Raw genomic sequence first — 19,613 nt, forward strand, 5'->3', positions numbered from 1 at the left:
TCCCTCCTTCGTCACTAACACATAATGGCACTGGGGGCTTGTGTTCCCCGGTGGGCGGGTCGGTGGGACCATTATGTGAACCTCCTATTTGTAATAAAAAAACTGTTTCTCTTGAAGAAGTGCCCGATGAGGAAGACGACTATAGTTATCAACAAAGCCTCAAGTCACGAGGGGAAGACCTGGTGATACACACTGAGGAGTACCCGGAAGACTACAAAGTAACAGAGCTGGAAGAGGAGTATTACAATGACAAATGGGACAAAGGATGGCTCAAGCCACATAGCGCCGAATGGGTGCAGCGAAAGATGAGACAGGAAAAAACCATGGAAGGGAAGCTCGCTACCCTCCGAATGTGGATACACCCCAGACGCCTCATCGAGGTAGACGAGGATCTCGTTCTAGACCTCCTCGGATCCTCAAAGGAGACCTACCGACAATGAGAACTATGCCTACAACATATGGAGGACTTACGGGTTCCTCCCCAATACATTCGAGGAGGAAAAGGGAGGAGCGTCAATATCCATGTACAACTCGAAACCCTGGATACCTGCCAAACATGTGCAGTCGACGCTCTAGTCGACAGCGGATGCACTGGGAGCTGCATAAACCGAACGTTCGTACAAGAACACCAAATGAACACGGTAAAGCTATCCAAAGCACAGGCGGTGTACAATGCTGACAGAAGCAGAAATAAAGGGGGAGACATCACGGAAATAGTGGAACTATGCATGACCATCGGAGATCATCACGAAAAGATCGACCTAGCCGTCGTGGACTTAGGAAATGTATCGTTATTCCTAGGACATGACTGGCTCAAACGACATAATCCCATCATTGACTGGAAGACAGGAGCTGTAACGTTAGCCCGATGTTCCTGCTGCAAAATACCCTTCCTTCTTCCGGACAAAGACCCGGAACAGCATTGGGGAAATGAAGTAGAAGAAGGGGACACTATTCTTGTCATAGACTTCGAAGAAGCCTTTCATGTTCGAGCCATGGGAAGCAAGGCAAATGAACTAGCTGCCAAAGCCAACCAAGCCAAGGAAGCAAAGACCTTCGAGGAAATAGTACCGGAACCGTATCGGGAATTCCAAGACGTCTTTGCAAAGGAAAACTTTGACGAACTACCACCTCGAAAACCATGGGACCACGCCATTGAACTAGTCCCCAACGCTAACGCAAGCTTAGACTGCAAGGTCTATCCCCTTAATCCAGCCAAACAAGAGGAACTAGATAAGTTCTTAGATGAGAACTTGGAGTCAGGAAGGATCCAACCCTCGAAATCCCCTATGGCATCCCCCTTCTTCTTCGTCAAAAAGAAGGACGGGAAGCTTCGACCGGTACAAGATTATCGAAAGCTAAATGAGATGACCATCAAGAACCGATACCCCCTTCCCTTAATCGGGGAATTGATGGATCAACTCAAGGACGCCAAATACTTCACAAAGCTAGACATGAGGTGGGGATACAATAATGTACGGATCAAACAAGGAGATGAGTGGAAGGTGGCATTTAGAACAAATCGGGGACTGTTCGAACCAATGGTGATGTTCTTCGGACTCACCAATTCCCCAGCCACCTTCCAATGGATGATGAACGACTTGTTCAAGGAACAGATCGCCAGGGGAGATGTCACCGTGTACCTGGATGACATCCTAATCTGCACCAAAGACAAGGACAGACACCGCGCCGTTGTATGGGAAGTACTAACCATCCTTCACGCCAATAATCTTTTCCTCAAAGCGGAAAAATGCGAATTCGAGGTATTGGAAACCAAGTACCTCGGAGTGATCATCAGCCAAGGATCAATCCGCATGGACCCCGTAAAAGTAAAAGGAATCACGGAATGGCCCCGACCAATGAAGAAACGAGAACTACAATCGTTTCTGGGGTTCACCAACTTTTACCGAAGGTTCATTCAAGATTACAGCAAGCATGTGCGACCCCTAACCCAACTTACCGGAAAGACAGATTGGGCATGGGGAACCGCGCAAGAGAACGCATTTCGGGAAATCAAGAGGAAGCTAGCAGAAGAAGTAGTGCTGGCCATACCCACACGAACAGGAAAATACCATGTAGAAGCAGACGCAAGCGAGGGAGCTATAGGGGCAGTACTATCACAGGAACAAGAAGGAAAGTGGAGACCAGTGGCGTTCCTGTCAAAGGCATTAACCGTGACGGAAAGGAACTATGAAATTTACGACAAGGAGCTTTTGGCCATCATGCTGGCCCTAGAAGATTGGAGGCACTACCTCATGGGAGCCCACCAAGATTTTGAGGTCTGGACGGACCACCAAAATCTTCAATACTTCCGGAAACTGCAAAAACTCAATCGCCGACAAGCCCGGTGGGTGACTGAACTTGCAGAGTACCAGTTCACTCTACACCACAAACCCGGCACGGCCAATAAAAAGGCGGATCTACTATCTAGAAGGGCGGATCACGACCAGGAGGGAGAAGATAATCGAGAGGTAGTAATGCTGAAACCGGAAATGTTCCGAGCACTAATCATGCCAGGAGAGGAGGAAGTCCACAAATGCATTCGAACAGCCTTGAGGGATATTACCAAGTGGGACAAAGGGATCGAAGCATCCCTTCACCACCCTAGAGGGGTAACTCAAGAAGACGGATTAATGCATTATGACGGACGGTTATATGTGCCCCGAGATGCCAAATTACGAGGAGAATTGATCGCCATCCATCACGACCACATCACAGCCGGGCACCCCGGGATCGAGAAAACCAAGGAGCTCGTACAACGAGAATATTGGTGGCCAAAACTCAAAAGCGACGTAGAACGATACGTAAAAGGCTGCGAAGCCTGCCAACGCACCAAGACCAACACTCAATGTCGACGAGCACCACTACATCCTCATGCCGTACCTTCCCGACCATGGGAGCATATCACGGTCGACATGATAGGAGAACTACCAGATTCCAATGGATATAATGCAATCCTCATGATTGTGGACCGATTCTCCAAAGAAGTCATTCCCGTGCCATGCTCTACAGAATTGACTTCAGCCGGGTGGGCAAAGATTCTCAGAGACCACGTATGGGCAAAACATGGCATGCCGCAAAAGGTGATATCCGACCGGGGACCCCCAATTTGTGTCCAAGTTCATGAAGGAGTTATACGAAATGTTACACATACAAGGAAATCCATCCACGGCGTATCATCTGCAGACCGACGGACAAACCGAGAGGGCGAACCAGGAGATTGAAAAGTACTTGCGCATCTTTATCAATCACCGACAAAATGACTGGAGCGAATGGCTACCACTCGCAGCCTTCCAACACAACAACCGGAAACACTCCGCCACCGGGTATTCTCCCTTTGAAGTCAATCACGGGCAGAGGCCCCACCTCGCTCCGCTCACGATCAAGGAGGGGACCAACCCGGCTGCCAGAGAATTTGTGGCAGACATACAAAAGGTGCATGAGCAAACAGCAAAAGCATTGGAAAGGGCAGCAGAAGCCATGAAGCGACAGTACGACAAGCACCGACAAATGGCGATAGAGTACCAACCAGGAGACAAGGTCTGGTTGGACTCCACAAACCTGCATCTTCCCCAACCAATGAAGAAGCTGGGAGACAAACGAGTTGGACCATTTGAGGTATTATCCAAACACGGCGCTTCCACATACAAATTACGCCTTCCCATATCCTGGAAGATCCACGATCGCTTCAACGAAACACTACTCACCCCGTATCATCCACCAGAGTTCCCGATCCAAGAACAGCCCACACCTCCACCGCCAGACCTCATAGACGGGCAGGAACAATATGAAGTGGAAGAGATCGTAGACCAAAGGGAAAGAGCAAGAAGGAGGGGAAGAAGGCGCGGCACAGGAATCGAATACCTGGTCAAGTGGAAAGGATATCCGAGGGAGGAGAACTCTTGGGTAGACGAGCAGGATCTGGATAATGCCAGAGATGCAATCGAAGACTTCGAACAAGTCTCATTCATCACAAGACCCCCTGCGGAGTGGTGGGAGGACGAAGATGAAACAGACTCCTGGTCCGAACATGAGTCAGTAACCGAGTCTGAAGTCGACCATCCCTTGGTACAGGCAATACAAGAATACCTGATAAAACCAAATGCACCTTCTCTCATAGGAGCCTATCTTCCCAAAACAAGTCCACTTGCAGTCGGGACGACTGCCTTAACAGGGGGGTAATATTACGATTTCGTGCTCTATCTTATCTTATCAGCTCTCTCGTAATCTCGCTATGCTAAAACTCCGGACTTGATCGCATTCATCCATGAGGGTTCAGTACGTTTAACGCACCATTGCAGACACTTGTAGTATATTTAGCACGACCCAAACTGTATTTAAGTAGCTCGACTGCAGGTCTTACACCTCAGTCTCGAACTAAAGTTTATTCACCCGATAACTTAGTCTGAACTCACTCTCGCTCAACTAAGCGATAGCTCCCTTAACGCAAACCTGCGGACAACATACAGCGCCTGACCGAAGTGCAAGTCACGCTGAGTTGTTTGATCTTGTTTGTGAAATCGGTCGCTAACAGTCTTGAGCCTCTGGATAGTTCTTAACGATAGCTTCTTTAAATTTCACAAAGGTACCATTGTCGTATTCGTCCAACGACTTCCACTCTTCTTCAGTATCAGCATCAGCGTAACGGACTAATTGTTTCTTTCTCTCGGCATCATCTGTGATGCTACAGTCGGAGAATAAGTCCTCCATCTGCGACAAGAAATGCCTTATATTCTCTGACTTATCGCCATCGAATCTAGGAGCGTCCCTAGCCGTAGGTCTAGGCATCTTTTGGTTACTAGTAGACATGTTCATACTACTAGCAGTTTGAATGGGCTGTGAGTTCGTGTTATCAGTCCCAAACAGGTTTGCTATTGGACTATTATTTCCAACAGACGGTGATGGTTGCGATCTCGGAGAGAGCGTAGGGGTCTGAGTCCTGGTAAGACAAGCAACTTTATTTGCACAAACGCGCTGTTCAGCTCTAGCTTGTGGGCTATTGGGAACTGGCGGTCTCCGTATGGTTGTAGCTGGGCTATTTGGCACGGGTACACTGCATTTTTGCTTGGTAACTAAGTTGTCGTAGTTAGAAGGAGTTCCAACTCCTGCTGCTCTTGAGTTCGCAGTTTTTCTTCCCGAAGGCTTCGGTACAGTTCCTGGTGGAGAACATAAGGAAGTCGGTGCTTGTACCGGCTCTGTGGCTTTACTCTTGCCTTTTGCTTTCGCAGAGGCGGGAGGGGCAAACAGATTGTATACGGGCTACTATCTCATTTTAGTCCCTTGATTCAACACAAGTAGCGTTGAATAGAAATTGATTCAAACAAGATTATCAAATCTAGATTTATCCCCCTCGTGGTGGGCTCCAGATGATGTGCTCGGTAACGGGCAGCGCGCAAATGAAACAAGCGTCTAGATCATCAATCTAGATACTAAATCTCACACACACACACACAATCACCAATGTATATAAGTTCGAGGGTGAGTACGATAGAAGCACTCGCGATGTACTTAGATTTAGATAATCTAGTGGGGTTTTGCCTGAAAACAACTTCAATTCTTCTTTCGATGTGTTTTACACAAAGTACACTAGTCTGCGATAGTGGGGTTTTATGAACTTGTTTTGTAAGGTATAGTCGAGCAAGTTATGCTCGTTTCGACGTCGTCTAGAAGAACTTCTAGCAGACACTTCAAATAATCAAACAACCAAAGACTCCGAGGTCTACAAAGAGTGCAAAATCACTCTACAAAGAATGCTCAGGTTCTGACTTCAAGTACAAGACTTGCAAAGAGTACACAGACTCTGGAGTTCCTTGAACTCGACGATTGTTTGAACTTAAAGCATTCTAGGGCTTATTTTACTTCAACTAGATGAGGTCTTTTGATTTAAAGTCGACTCAGCATGGCTAGATTGCTAATCTCGGAGAGAGAGAACACGAGGCCTTTGTCCGTGGAGCAGTTCAATTAACTAGCAAGGTGCAAACGTGGGGACGGCTCTACTTCCTACTTAACTCTTCTAGATTACTGTAGTCGCCCTTATGGGTTGACTTTGGTAACTTAATTCACTTCAGTCGAGGATATGCAATAAAAACCAGTGATTGATTAGGTAGCTATACAGGCTACTAGCACAAATGCGGGGGGAATGCTCTTCCTGTCTAGCTGTTCCTCCGTCCGTCAACTTGCCTGTTGGTGTAGTCGAGGAACAAGTTATTCGTACTCGCGGAGAGAAGAGGAAGCGTGAGGCTGCGATTGCCGCCACGGAGTCTCATGTTGAGCAGCCTGGACTGCTAGATTTCTGTTTGAAAGGTGTCAGTTGGCACTTAATTGTGATGCATCAGGAGTGTCAGTTAGAACCCAAGTGTCAACTAACGCCTGGGCTAACAAATCCCACAGGATCCCGCGCCAGGCAGTTACAACATCAGAGACAAGAACCGGCGAGGTCCAGGGGTTCGAACCAGCGACGCGGCAAAATATTGACTAACCTTATGACATCATTGCAACAGCACAGACTTTAACCAGTAGACTACTTGCCTGTTACCAATAGGTGTAATTAAAGCTAAATATAGATTATCCAGTGCAGCCACTTCCTCAATTAGCGACGGCGCAAATAGTATGTCGGTGGCGCAGTATTAGATGTCCCGTACTGCCCAATTAGGATTATGATTGTAAATAACTTGATGACATGCAGGAAAGGAGTAAAAATAATGAAATAATGAATAAATGATACAGCATGATTACGTCATACAGTGCTCCCCCTCACGGAACTCACTGTTCCCTCAGAGATCCTGCATAATCCTCCTCATCCAGCTCCACCTCCTCCTCGTCACTCCAAATCCCGATGTTTTGTTCATCCCTATCACCACCGCTGCTGGCATCATCGTCATCGCTGGGATGCAGTTCAGAACGCGGTGCATTCTCCATTCGTCCATCGTCTAGAGCTGTCAACCAGAGATCCCAAAACTTGACTGCCAGCTGACGCTGTATGTCACTTTGTTTGAGAGCATAGGCATCCACCGCTTCGCACAGTGCACCGCCTAACTCACGCGCATCCTGCCGTTGCATCCACCACTCCCCTCGCCATTCCAAGAACCTCAAGGTTCTGCACATTTCCTCCCGGAGGAGCAAAACTTCCTCACGTGCCCGATGTGCTCTTGCACGACTGCGACACCATTCCGAACGTAGCACTTCATCGTCGTTTTCATCAGCCCCATCCGCTAGGTTGATCTTTGTCGTTGTCCAAATCCAAGAAAGAGTACGCCAGGTTTGGCCAGTCCCATCGCGTTTTTCTCGACTATCTTGATACAGATCGACGCCGGGTTCAGGAAGTTCGGGAACCAATCCTGGCTCCCAGCTATCTTCATTCGTTCCTCGGCGACCTGTTCCTTTATGGAGACGATCTGGATCTTGATAGGAACGGATATCGCCATCTTCGAGCTTATGAAGCCCCTCCTCCCAATCCCCCGGGCCACTCAGCTTCATTTTTGCCTCCCTTGCCATACGGTACTTGATTGCTGCTGCTAGTGCCCATTCATGAATGGCATCGATGCCCGTCCGCGAACGTGTTCCGTCCCGCTGACCTCGTACGTTCTTGTTCTTGTACTTGACCATCCGCATTTTCAAGCGCAAGATGTGGCGAATCGAACCTAATGAGTCATGGCATTGCGCTGTGCATAGACGCTCCTCCATTTCCGATAAAGAGGCCTCGCATACCTGGCTCCTGCGATCCACCAGGTATGCAGGAGGGTAGCCATAGTCTCACCTCCTCCGCTAATGCCCCGGTTGACGAATAATCCACCTCCTGAGTCTCGGTAATAAACTGCAGGAGCCCAGGCATGTATGTGGCACGCAACTCTTCGAATTTTTTGATCTTGGACCGGAGAAGACTTCGCTGCTCTGCAATGTGAGCTGTCTTGGTGAGCAGTCAGATTGGCTTTCAGTTTCCTAACCTCCAAGCATAGTTTTCGCCTGAATATGCCTCAGTAGAAGCTTCCTAAAACATACAGGTCACTCACTGCGACTCCTCGAGGGCCAAACCAAAAACCATAAAAGCTGAAGGACTCATGTCATGAACCACCTGTCCCCCATTGCGCCTGCGAGCCTCCTCTTCCTCGGCCAACTCTTTATGAACCTCATCCTCGGTCAAATCTGGCGGACTCCATCAAAATTGCAGATAGGAAAAAAATTGACTAGACGCACCGTCGCTCTGAACACAGAAGGGGTTCAGCACCATCTTAGGAACCTCATCAGCCTCCCATGCAGCACAGATATCCTCCCATTCGGCGACCATATTGGGTGGCAAGCTCTGCATAAAGCCTCTGTGTGCTTCTTCCTGCCGGTTTCGCTCCGAGACCGCATCTCTGTAGCGTTTCCAAAGTGTTAACCCTAGCCACATTCAATACACATCCAAGGGAATTTAACAACGCCTCACCCATGCAGCAATATTTGAGCCAGTTCCAAAATCCGAAATGGTCGTCAATCAGATCCTGCCTCGTACCTGGCCCCGCAGTCTTGGTTGAGTTTCCTAGAACGTTGTGGGGTGCCCATATCCTTTCAGGACATTCTCCATCTGATAAAGCGGCGCCTTCAGCGAGGTTGAAAGAGAATTGTTCGTGGTCCTCTGCTTTATGACCCGGTTCATGGAACTTTGGCACCAGTGGGGTCACTCTGATATCGGGATTGAATCGAAGCTCAGAGGGCCAATGTGAGGTCATCCATGTGAATATCGTCTTGATCCATTGGCAGGCAATGTCATAGCTGATAATGACCCAGAGCAAATCTGAGAATTGACGGATAGCTGCTGCAGCGAGGGGGTCGACGTTGGCGTATCTGTGAACCGAGGATGAGTACCTGACCCACAGCTCTGCTATGATTACTCACCTCTCACCCTTATTCGTATTGCCAACACACGTAGGCAGAACCATCTCACTTCTTCCGCAGGACACCGCAACCACACCTGTGTAATGGAGCCCTTTTGAAAACTTTGTGTTTGATTTGGCCACGGCAGAAAACTCCACGCAGTTACTAATCTGAGGTAGAGTTAGCAAGATTGAACCAAAATAGATGAATTAAGAACCAACGTCTGCATCTGTAGCTCGACTTTGAACGTATTCCTCATAAGGCTCGCGGGCAGTGAAGTACGCCCAACCGATACCGAGACCTGGGTCCCTCGAATACGACGACACAATCTGGTTCTTAAGCCGGAAGTTCGCGTCGATGCATATAAGCAAAATATACAAAAATCTAGGTCAGTGGGTTAGATTAAAACCATCACATTACAACATCTATGCTTACTTTAAGTGGGGAGGTGCTTGATCCCAGTCTGGAGGTAGGTTTATTCCCGGCCGAGGACAAGATGGGCAGAGGACGGCAAGCTCGCCTGGCTTTGTACCCTCAGGTCCAGTGACGTCGTGCACTCGCCCACCTCTCTTTAACAGCTTCAAGTGACGCCATTGAATAAGCATACGCATCAGGGCTGCTTTACGAGAGGGTGGTGTATTCAGCCCCGTATTATCTGTCATTCTCTCTAATGTGCGATAAAAATGATATGTGGACGTTTTGGAGACAAGGGAAAAGAGGTGGAGCAACTCCAACAGCCGGAACGTTGCACAAGTCTTCACCACCTTCTGGCTAGCAGGATACCATCCGCGTCGTAGGAGTTGAATGTGCTGCGGGATTTGTCACCCACAACCACAGTAATCGACTGCAACGTCATGAATGCCTGTGGTATGGAGAATTCGAAGCTTGACATGGCAGGGTATGGGGAGAGGACATCGGAAACTTTGGTGGTTAAGCTGAACGCGTAAGCCAATCGCTTTCAGCATGATTGGGGCAAAGTAAAGCCCAGTCCATCGCTTAAAGGAACGTCAGTACTGGATGTTCACGTTAGGGTAACGGGGAAAAACTACCTCGATGCGGTGGAATGGATTCTGCCTATGCCGATGGATGCAACAGGATGTGCAGACCAAATCACTGAGAAAACAATCCTTACACCGAACCTCCGGCTCTCCCTGCACCTCTTCCTCAACATTCCGAGCGATACAGTCGGGACATTTCAGACTCTGGTGAGCGTCTCCTCGTCCGTCGTGGCGAGTAACCTTGTCTAGATAAACCGATCTGAACTGCTCCTTCCACACCAAATGTGGCCGCCTCTTCCAACCGTCCTCAGCACGTAAGCTGGTTTCCAAAGACTTGCCACTCACCAAAACTTTTGACCTCGTTGCCTTTTGAGGTTCCATTGTGTCGTGGAAGATGGTACTTTCAAACACTTCTGCATTCATCTGGTCCTCGTAACCGCTCCCATCTACGTTGAGTGAAAGCTCGGAATCATCTGGAGGGTTCCACATACTTCCGAGGGTCCAACCTGCTTTGCCGCGTAAGGGTTTGGACTCAGATGAGGACGTATGTCCACGTTGATCGATGCCAGATGTTCGAGAGTGTACTCTGTCATAGTCGTCCTCAAATTCTACGCGACGGTGGGTGCCTTCTAGGCGCTGAGGATGACGACCGCGCTTCATTTTTCAACGACAATTGGGAATGTGGGCAAAGTCAACGAACTGTGATTGGCCAACTACATTACATAAGCAACTCAGCTAGGTAAACATACATCAACTTGCCAGCCCTTCATATTCTTAATGGAAAGTGTTGCAATTAATGCTGTGGTTGTTATGATTATTCTTTTTCTTTTTCTTTTTCTTTTTCCTTTTCTTTTCTTTTCTTTTCTTTAGTCAGCCGGATTATGCACGGGCGATCATCACGGACTGACTCCCACAGTACTATTTTTAGTATACAAACGTGTATTTAAGTAGAGCCTCAGCTGGCCTAAAACCCAGCTTCGGCTAAGGTTTAATCTACCTAACAACGAACTCCATTCTTCGTGACTATCTGTCCCATTGACTTACGTCGCCTTTGACTTGCTAAAGTGTCGTCTACCGAAGTGCGAGTAGCGACCTTAGTACGATCTAAGTTGATTTGAGTTAGTGGCTAACATTTAGCCGAAGCTCGTCCTACGTTGCTCAGCACCGCGCTGCCCAACCTATACGCTTTCAAAATTCAGCCGATACATTTCTTCGTCGCAGTAGTCCTTTGGGTGGTACCCTTCGACCTACTGCTTCAAGCTCTAGTACTCGCCTGGATCATCGAATTCCTTCTCCACGACCCAATCCTCACAGCCTTGACAGCTGTGTTGGTTACCCTCGTCCTTATCGGGCTCGGAATATCCGCGATACTGCTAGCAGGCCTGCTAGTCGCTCTGTATGGATTATACCCCCGCCTTGTTTAAAAGACGAATCCCTTCATCCTCGCTCTCCAGCTTGCCTCCATATTAACAGTCTTGCTGTTAGTATTGACGAGCACCTCGATTTCCGAAACCTGCGAAATTGAGTTAATGAACGGTTCCAACTACGAGACCGACCTTAGCTTGATTATCGCACTCCTCATTGTTCTCACCATACTTGCTGTCTACCAGCTTGCATGGTCAATCGTCGACTTACGCCAAGGATCGATCCACTGATGGATGCCCTGGTCAGAATCCATTCTCGCTGTCTTTGCGACTTTCATACTCTTTTTCTTGTCCATTACTTTGTACCATCTGCGCCGCTGTTTCCAACATCGGAGACAAGTCCGCGCTCAACTCCCCTTTCATTACATTCCCAGCACCCCGGCGTATCCACCGCTGGTAATCGACATTCCCGTGGCATCTCAGCAGACGATAGGAGATGTCGAGTCCAATGCCTCCGGGGAACCTGGAGGATCCCTCTACACATCGTCGCGACCCAGCTCGCGATTCTCAGAGTCGAGCACCGACTCCTACAGAAGCGCTTCCAGCGCAGCAGCCGACTCAGTCGACATCACCGATACCCGGGGGGTACTCCTCGACCGAGGAGACTCGCCCTTACCAGGTCTCTTCGACCAGTCTCCAGTCCAAGGCGAGTCTGGCGACGACAGAGGCCGAGGACAAAACACCAGGCATCTGGTCGAGGGCGAAGAAAGCCCTGATACCGAGTACGAAGGGGACGGGCTCACCAAGTGGAAAAGGACCCGACTCGACAACCTCCTCAACGACATCTACCCGGCTGAGGAGAAAGATGCAGTCTATACCAGAGACGGTATCAACCACCAGTGGACAGACGCCATCTGGAAGAGCAAAAGTAGGAGATACAGGGTCGCCCAGAAGGACGACTACGACGATGATTCCGGAGAACTTAGCCTCGGAGCCTCCGCGGCTACCACCAGTACAGCTGACTCACAGCCTATTTCAAGGTCCTGGCCGACCGATAGGGGGGAACCAGTCGGTTGGCACCCAACAACCAGTTGGGTCTACGCCGACCGGCGGGAAGAGGCTCCTGTGGCCAGAGTCTCGACCAGAAGAGAGCCCGACCCGGTCTCTGAAGGGTCCCCGACCCCACCGGTCACTTCCCCCGTCGCCTCGCTCGAGCCGATGAGTGGGGAGCTTTGGAGCGAGTTCCCAGACCTCGACGACGAGGAACTTGGAACAATTACCGCTTCCGAGCGACTCGCCGGAATCAGCGACTGGGAACCGCCCGTCGCGTCCAGAGCATTCGCCGACCCCGTCCCCGCCTCCCAGCGTCCTTGGCCGCTCCTCTACCACACGTACGTCGAGTCCCTCGGACTCCCTCGAAACGCCCGGGAGTCCTCAGAGATCGAGGCCCGAATGGAGCGAGGCCGAGCGCATGATGCACGCATTCGACGTGCAGAAGAAGATGCCCTCCAGGGACCTAACAGCTGGTGGGACCTACCCCTCGAGCCAGATGCCACCGATGCCGAGGTGGAAAACCGAATCCGCGCCGCCGCCGTCCGATATTCCGGAGCCGTCCGGAGAGCCGGCCTCGACCTTGAGGCCAGAAGGAGAGCCTGGAACGCCTACCAGGACGAGATTAGCGACCCCGACTCTGACATCGGGAGGTGGAGAAGGAATAAGGAGATCGACCGAGTCGCCCGAGAGAGGAAGGAGGCCGCGGATGCCGAGTCGGCTGCCAAACAGTTCCCTCGAGATGGAGGTAATGAGGGCGGTCCGAACGGTTCTGGTCGACCCCGCGGCTCCGGTCCCCACGATCTTTAATATTCTGCCATGGCACGGACTGTATGAGATTATGATGGAGGACATGGAGAAAGATTCGCAGTGGCTCCTCTCCGAGGCGGGAGAGGACTATCTATACACCAAATCCATGAGGGACATCTACCTCATGAAGAACATCTTGGAAGTGGAGACATGGCACAAGGCCGCCGTGGTCTGGAACCTGGTGTTCCCAGACGCTAAACAGCCGGGCTGTGCGCCCTATCGTCGGCCCCAACCGATGCCGAACCCGCTCGAAACTGAGCAGTTCTGGGCTGGCGCAGGACCCAACGACGACGACATGGACGACCCCGGTGCAGGACCATCGGACAAGGGAAAGCAGTCCACGGTCCCGCCACAACTGCCGGGTCAGCCCCCGCGTCGACCCGCGTACCCAGGCAATTACCCCCCGCCTGGGGACAACTACCGTCTGCAGTCGCTACCACGACCACCGAATCCTCCAGTACCGCCTCCGGTACCTTCGCCCCCGGACCCAATTCCCCCGTGGACGTTAGCCGCCGGGAAAGACAATAACCCGTGGAGTGACGTGAAACCAAAACTTATCACGCAACCCGAGTACTTCACAGGAGAGTCCGAGGACATCAACCGATTCCTCCACCACTGCGAAATGTACTTCCAAGTATTCCCCCTGCACTTCACGATGAACGATCAAGGACAGAACCCCTATCGGATCACCTTCGCGCAGGGGTACTTACAGGAAAAGGCAAAGCAGTGGTGGGGCAATCAGTACTACCGCTACCGGGACGACCAAGGGCATTGGAGATTCCCCACTTGGGCGGAATTCTCCCATGACATCACGCAGGAATTCCGAGAAGTAGCGGAAGTCGCAATCTGGAAGGCCGAATGGAAAAAAGTGCGACAGTCGGAGTTCAAATCCGCAGTCGAATTCTTTGCCAAGTTCGAGCGCCTGGCCCACAAGTGCGGAGAGTTCGGCAATGAAAAACAGATGTTCGAAGCGGTGGAAGCGGCGATTAGGCCGACAGTACGAAAGACGGTTATGCATGGGGACAATGAGTGCCCCACAACCTATGCGCAATGGAAGGCGCGAGTCCTGAGGATCGACGCCAACTATCGATACGACGTGGCCCAGGGCCTCGCCAGTAAGACCTCCCCAAACCAAGGCGGTTCCGGTCGAGGCAATCAATCAAAGGGATCGGGTTCTAGTGGCGACAAGAAGGACACCACAGGAACCACGTACGGTGGAGCAGGGCAGCCAATGGAGATCGACAAACTCCGGTCCGATAAGCGATGCTTCAAGTGTGGGAACACCGGGTGGAGCCCGAAGCACAAATGCCCTGACGACAAGTCGAAGTGGCTCCCCGTCAAACTCCCACCTCGTAAAAAACCCAACGTCGCTCGCCTCCGCCAATTACTTGCTGAAGCCGAGAAGGAGGAATTAGGAAAGGATACGAAGGTCGAGGAGGTTAAGGACGAGAAGTCGTCAAAAGACGAGCCGGCGTCGAAATAAGCGATTCGACGGCATCAGCAAAGGACTCAATTTCACTTGGTGCGCGCTCCTGTACTACCAGTCGGACTTATACTACGTATGTAGGTACTCCATATGAACAATATACCCATGATTTCGCCGCGTTACCAGTGAACAAAACTCAGAATGAATCGCCAATCGCCAATGGCATAGGAGGGGATTTCCGCCACTCCGCGCAGTCTGCGCTCAGTACTGAACCCCTAGGGGCCGTCCGAGCTCAGGAACCCCCGGCTCACCATACAGGGAAAGCCCCTCGAGGGCAGAGCCCCCTAGGTCGAGTCTCGACTGCACCCCAGACGTGGGGAGGTCACCCCGGAGAGGGAGAAAGGTTGGCATCTCAGCCCGTTGGGCCTGCGTCCCCGCCTGTGGGGTCGTCTGTTCCAATGGGATGCGTCGGAAAAGCAGCTGAGGCGATGAACTCGGAAGACCACCCTCACCCAGTAGCCCTTACATCGGCAAACAGTGAAGACCTTCCTGGAGAGCCAATATGTGTGCCCCCGCGAAGGGATACCCGAAGTACCGCCGGGGCTAGGAAGAGCAGTAAGCATGGATCTACCGTGGAGGTTGCAACGCCGTGCTCAAACGCCCTTGGCCGGGGCCGAACACAGGGCAGAGAGCCCTCCTCCACCAACTCGTCGGAAGGTGACCAAATGCCGCCGAGGGGCCCTATCGACCAGCCCGGTGACCAAATGCCACTCACGAGTACAAGACCTAGTGTTTCCATGGAAGAGGTCGAAGACGAGGAAGCCCATTTACGGTCCGATATTCCGGTCCGCCCACCACGAGGGAAGTCTCCCGTGACTCCTGACGTTGCCCCGAGGATCGAGGAGAAGAAGCCCGTTTTGGACACCTATTACGAACCCTTCGGACCGCACTGGACCCGAAGGGCCCTCCGACTCGCTAATAACGAGCCCGCCGCCTTTGCCACCCTTGCCCGGTGGGTGCATCCCCGTCAAAGGGAAGAGGTCACAATCGAGTTATGGGAGGCCCTCAAAGAGCAGCCAGAAACCGCCGCGGAAGCAAGGGATAGGTGGGAGTGGATGGAGGATCTTAAAAAGCCTCCCATGTACATACGAGGCCAAAAGGGGCGAAATGTATCAATTAACGTGCAACTGGAAACCCTAGACACCCGTGAGGTGCACTCAGTGAAAGCACTAGTGGATAGCGGAGCCACCGGGAGTTCCGTAGATCGCGCCTGGGCTCAAAGTCACGCCCTTGACCTCAAAAAGGCGGCCCGACCCGTCCCGGTGTACAATGCCAATGGAACCCGAAACAAGGGGGGAGATATCACCGAATATGCCGAAGTCCGATTACGTATTGGGGACCACGTGGAACGGATCGAGCTGGCCGTAGTAGACCTAGGCTCTACTCCCCTCTTTCTCGGGCACGACTGGTTACAGAGACATAATCCCCTTATTGACTGGAACACCGGATCAGTCACCCTGGCACGTTGCGCGTGCCGGAAGGTCCCCTTTTCCCTACCCGATACCGACCCCTCTGCACGATGGGAAGAGTACGAGGAGGGGGACACCATACTAGTCATCGACTTCGAAGAGGCCTTTCATGTGCGGGCGATGGGGACTAGAGCTAACGAATTAGCCGCCCAAGCCAATGCAAAAAAGGCGACAAAGTCCTTCGAAGAGATTGTACCGGAAGAGTATAGGGACTTTGAGGATGTCTTCACCAAGGAAAATTTCGACGAGTTGCCGCCCAGGAAGCCGTGGGATCACGCTATTGAACTGATTCCTAATGCCAACGCCAATCTGGACTGCAAGGTCTACCCTCTCAACCTGACGGAACAAGCAGAGCTTGATAAGTTCCTCGACGAAAACCTTTCTACCGGTCGAATTCAGGCGTCGAAGTCCCCCATGGCTTCACCTTTCTTTTTCGTCAAGAAAAAGGATGGTAAACTTCGTCCGGTCCAGGACTATCGAAAACTCAATGAGATGACCATCAAGAATCATTACCCGCTGCCACTCATTGGAGAACTCATGGACCGACTAAAGAAAGCCAAGTACTTTACCAAGTTGGACATGCGGTGGGGGTATAATAATGTCAGGATAAAACAGGGAGACGAGTGGAAGGCCGCGTTCAGGACCAACCGCGGCCTCTACAAACCCTTGGTGATGTTCTTTGGACTCACCAATTCTCTGGCAACGTTTCAATGGATGATGAACGACATTTTCAAGGACCTCATAGTGGCAGGGAAGGTATCGGTCTATCTTGACGACATACTCATCGCATCCAAGACAAAAGCGGAGCACCGACGCATTGTACGCCGAGTACTCCAAATACTCCGCGACAACAAGTTATTCCTAAAGGCGGAAAAGTGCGAGTTCGAGGTTGGGGAGACCGAATACTTAGGCGTTCTCATTAGTGAAGGGAGAGTTCGCATGGATCCGGTGAAAATTGCAGGTCTCTTGGACTGGCCAATCCCGTCCAAAAAGCAGGAACTTCAATCGTTCTTGGGCTTTTGCAATTTTTATCGACGGTTCATTCGGGACTACAGCAAGCATGTCAAACCCCTCACTAGCTTGACTGGGAAAGTGGAATGGAAATGGGGGGAAGCCCAGCAGAAAGCGTTTGAGAAGCTAAAAGAGCTGTTCCGTGAAGACATGGTATTAGCCATCCCGCTCGACGAGGGACGATTTCGCATGGAAGCCGACTCCAGTGAAGGAGCGATCGGGGCCGTACTATCCCAATGGCAGGAGGAGAAATGGCGACCGGTTGCCTTCCTCTCTAAATCGCTGTCCGTTACCGAGCGAAACTACGAGATCTACGACAAAGAACTCCTAGCCATAATGCTCGCGTTGGAAGAGTGGCGCCAATACCTAATGGGCGCTCGGGAGGATTTCGAAATTTGGACAGACCATTCCAATCTCCAGTACTTCCGAAAGCCTCAGAAACTTAACCGACGCCAGGTGCGGTGGGTGACGGAGTTGGCGGAGTACCAATTCACTCTACATCACAAGCCTGGAGCCCAAAATCGTAAGGCCGACTTGCTATCTCGACGGGCGGATCACAACCAGGGGAAGGATGACAACCGGGACGTAACCGTCCTGAAGCCCGCTCACTTTCGTGCTCTCGTCATGCCCACCATGGAGGAGCTGCACGACAAGGTTAGACTCGCTACTCACGACCCACGCAAGTGGGATCGAGGTGTATCCGACTCTCTTAATCACGAAAAGGGAGTCTCCCGTGATCAGGGGTTACTGTGGTATGATGGACGTGTCTACGTACCAAGGGACAAGGCGTTGCGGGGCGAGATCATAGCTCTACAACATGATCATGTAACCGCGGGACACCCGGGCATTGAGAAGACAAAAGAGCTTATCCTGCGGGACTACTGGTGGCCCCGAATGCGTACGGAGGTGGAAAATTATGTGAGAGGATGTGAAGTATGTCAGCGAACTAAAGCAGACCGTCATCCAAAGAAAGCGCCCCTCCACCCTAATGAGGTTCCGGACCGACCCTGGACTCATATTTCCGTCGACATGATCACCAAACTCCCGGACTCGAGGGGGAACAACTCTATCCTCGTCATTGTCGACCGATTCTCTAAGACTATCATCCCGATCGCCTGTACAGAAGAATTGTCCTTGTTAGGTTTCGCCAAGATCCTACGAGACTACGTCTATGTACCATACGGTGTCATGCCTGAGAAGGTCATCTCGGATAGGGGGGGCCGTTTTCGTATCCAAATTCATGAAAGAATTCTACGCCCTCATTCAAGTCACAGGAAATCCCTCGACAGCGTATCATCCCCAAACCGACGGGCAGACTGAACGGGTTAACCAAGAAATCGAAAAATACCTCAAGATGTTCGTCAATTATCGACAAGACGACTGGAGCGAGTGGCTACCACTCGCTGCCTTTACCCACAACAATCGAAAACATTCAGCTACGGGATTTTCCCCGTATAAAGTTGTCTTTGGTCGGGATGGACAGGTTATTAAAACCACGCAACGCCGAGACGCGGTACCAGCTGCGTCCCAGCTGGTCCAAGGGATCCAGAAGGTACAGGAGAAGGCGAAGGAATCACTGGAAAAGGCGGCCGCATCAATGAAGACGGCTTACGACAAGCACAAAGGAAAGGCAAGGGAATACCAGGTTGGCGACAGGGTATGGCTAGATTCTACCAACCTAAGCCTTCCTCGCCCAATGAAGAAATTAGGGGATCGGCGAGTAGGACCATTCGCCATCGTTGCCAAGAAGGGAGCCTCAGCCTATGAGTTGAAACTCCCAGCCAAATGGCGCATTCATAATCGTTTCAACGAGTCCTTACTCACTCCTTATCATTCCCCTGAATTTCCGAATCAACCACGTCCGGAGAGGCCGCCCCCTGAGCTAATTGATGATGAAGAAGAATACGAGATCGAAGAGATCGTCGAAGAAAGAGACCGAATCATCGGTCGTGGACAGACTCGCCGCACCATTATGGAATACTTGGTGAAATGGAAGGGTTACCCAATTGAAGAGAATTCCTGGGTAAAACGTTCGGATATGGCCAATGCCGAAGAACTCATCAACGACTATGAGGCACGTATCCAAAAGATTACCTGGACCGTGAATGAAAAAGGAAAGACAGTCAGAGTCGACGACAAGATACCCCGAGGCTTGCCAGTTAAATACCATAACCCCGACACACCTTGTGTCACCGACATCGAGACGGTGTACTCCTCTGAGTGTACCAATCCCAGACACTCGGACGCCCAACAAACCTCTTATGCCTCTTCCGAAGTCATTGATAATATCAATCTCTCCGATGACTGTCCCGACGAAGAAGAGGAAGTGAACCTACGAAACCTCGAACGCATAAGAGAAAATTGGGACTCAGACACTGACAACGATGACGACACAGACGATGACACCTGGTCGTTCCATTCCGACTCACGATATTCATCTTCAAACGGTGCCGGCGATTCGAACGACTCGTCTCAGACGAGCACAAACTAGACGGCATATCTCAACGGTGTAGAAGGGGATTTCCACCGCTCAATCACGAGCATTGAACCCTTAGGGACCACGGGTCCCGAC

At 51.1% G+C, this 19,613-nt stretch overlaps 1 protein-coding gene across 1 annotated transcript; it reads right to left on the reverse strand.

Moving 5' to 3' along the window:
• Window positions 1-6,762: 6,762 nt before the first annotated feature.
• EV420DRAFT_1642357 (uncharacterized protein) lies at window positions 6,763-10,511 on the reverse strand (the record flags this gene model as incomplete). Its single annotated transcript, XM_060477352.1, has 11 exons — window positions 6,763-7,640; window positions 7,708-7,906; window positions 7,944-7,962; window positions 8,010-8,142; window positions 8,194-8,379; window positions 8,426-8,823; window positions 8,875-9,023; window positions 9,075-9,237; window positions 9,289-9,624; window positions 9,679-9,848; window positions 9,903-10,511. 11 exons carry the CDS (start codon window positions 10,509-10,511, stop codon window positions 6,763-6,765), a joined length of 3,240 nt encoding a protein of 1,079 aa, XP_060331608.1.
• Between the last annotated feature and the right edge of the window lie 9,102 nt (window positions 10,512-19,613).

Source organism: Desarmillaria tabescens, assembly GCF_030435595.1.
Source record: "Desarmillaria tabescens strain CCBAS 213 chromosome Unknown EV420scaffold_15, whole genome shotgun sequence".
NCBI lineage: Eukaryota > Fungi > Basidiomycota > Agaricomycetes > Agaricales > Physalacriaceae > Desarmillaria > Desarmillaria tabescens.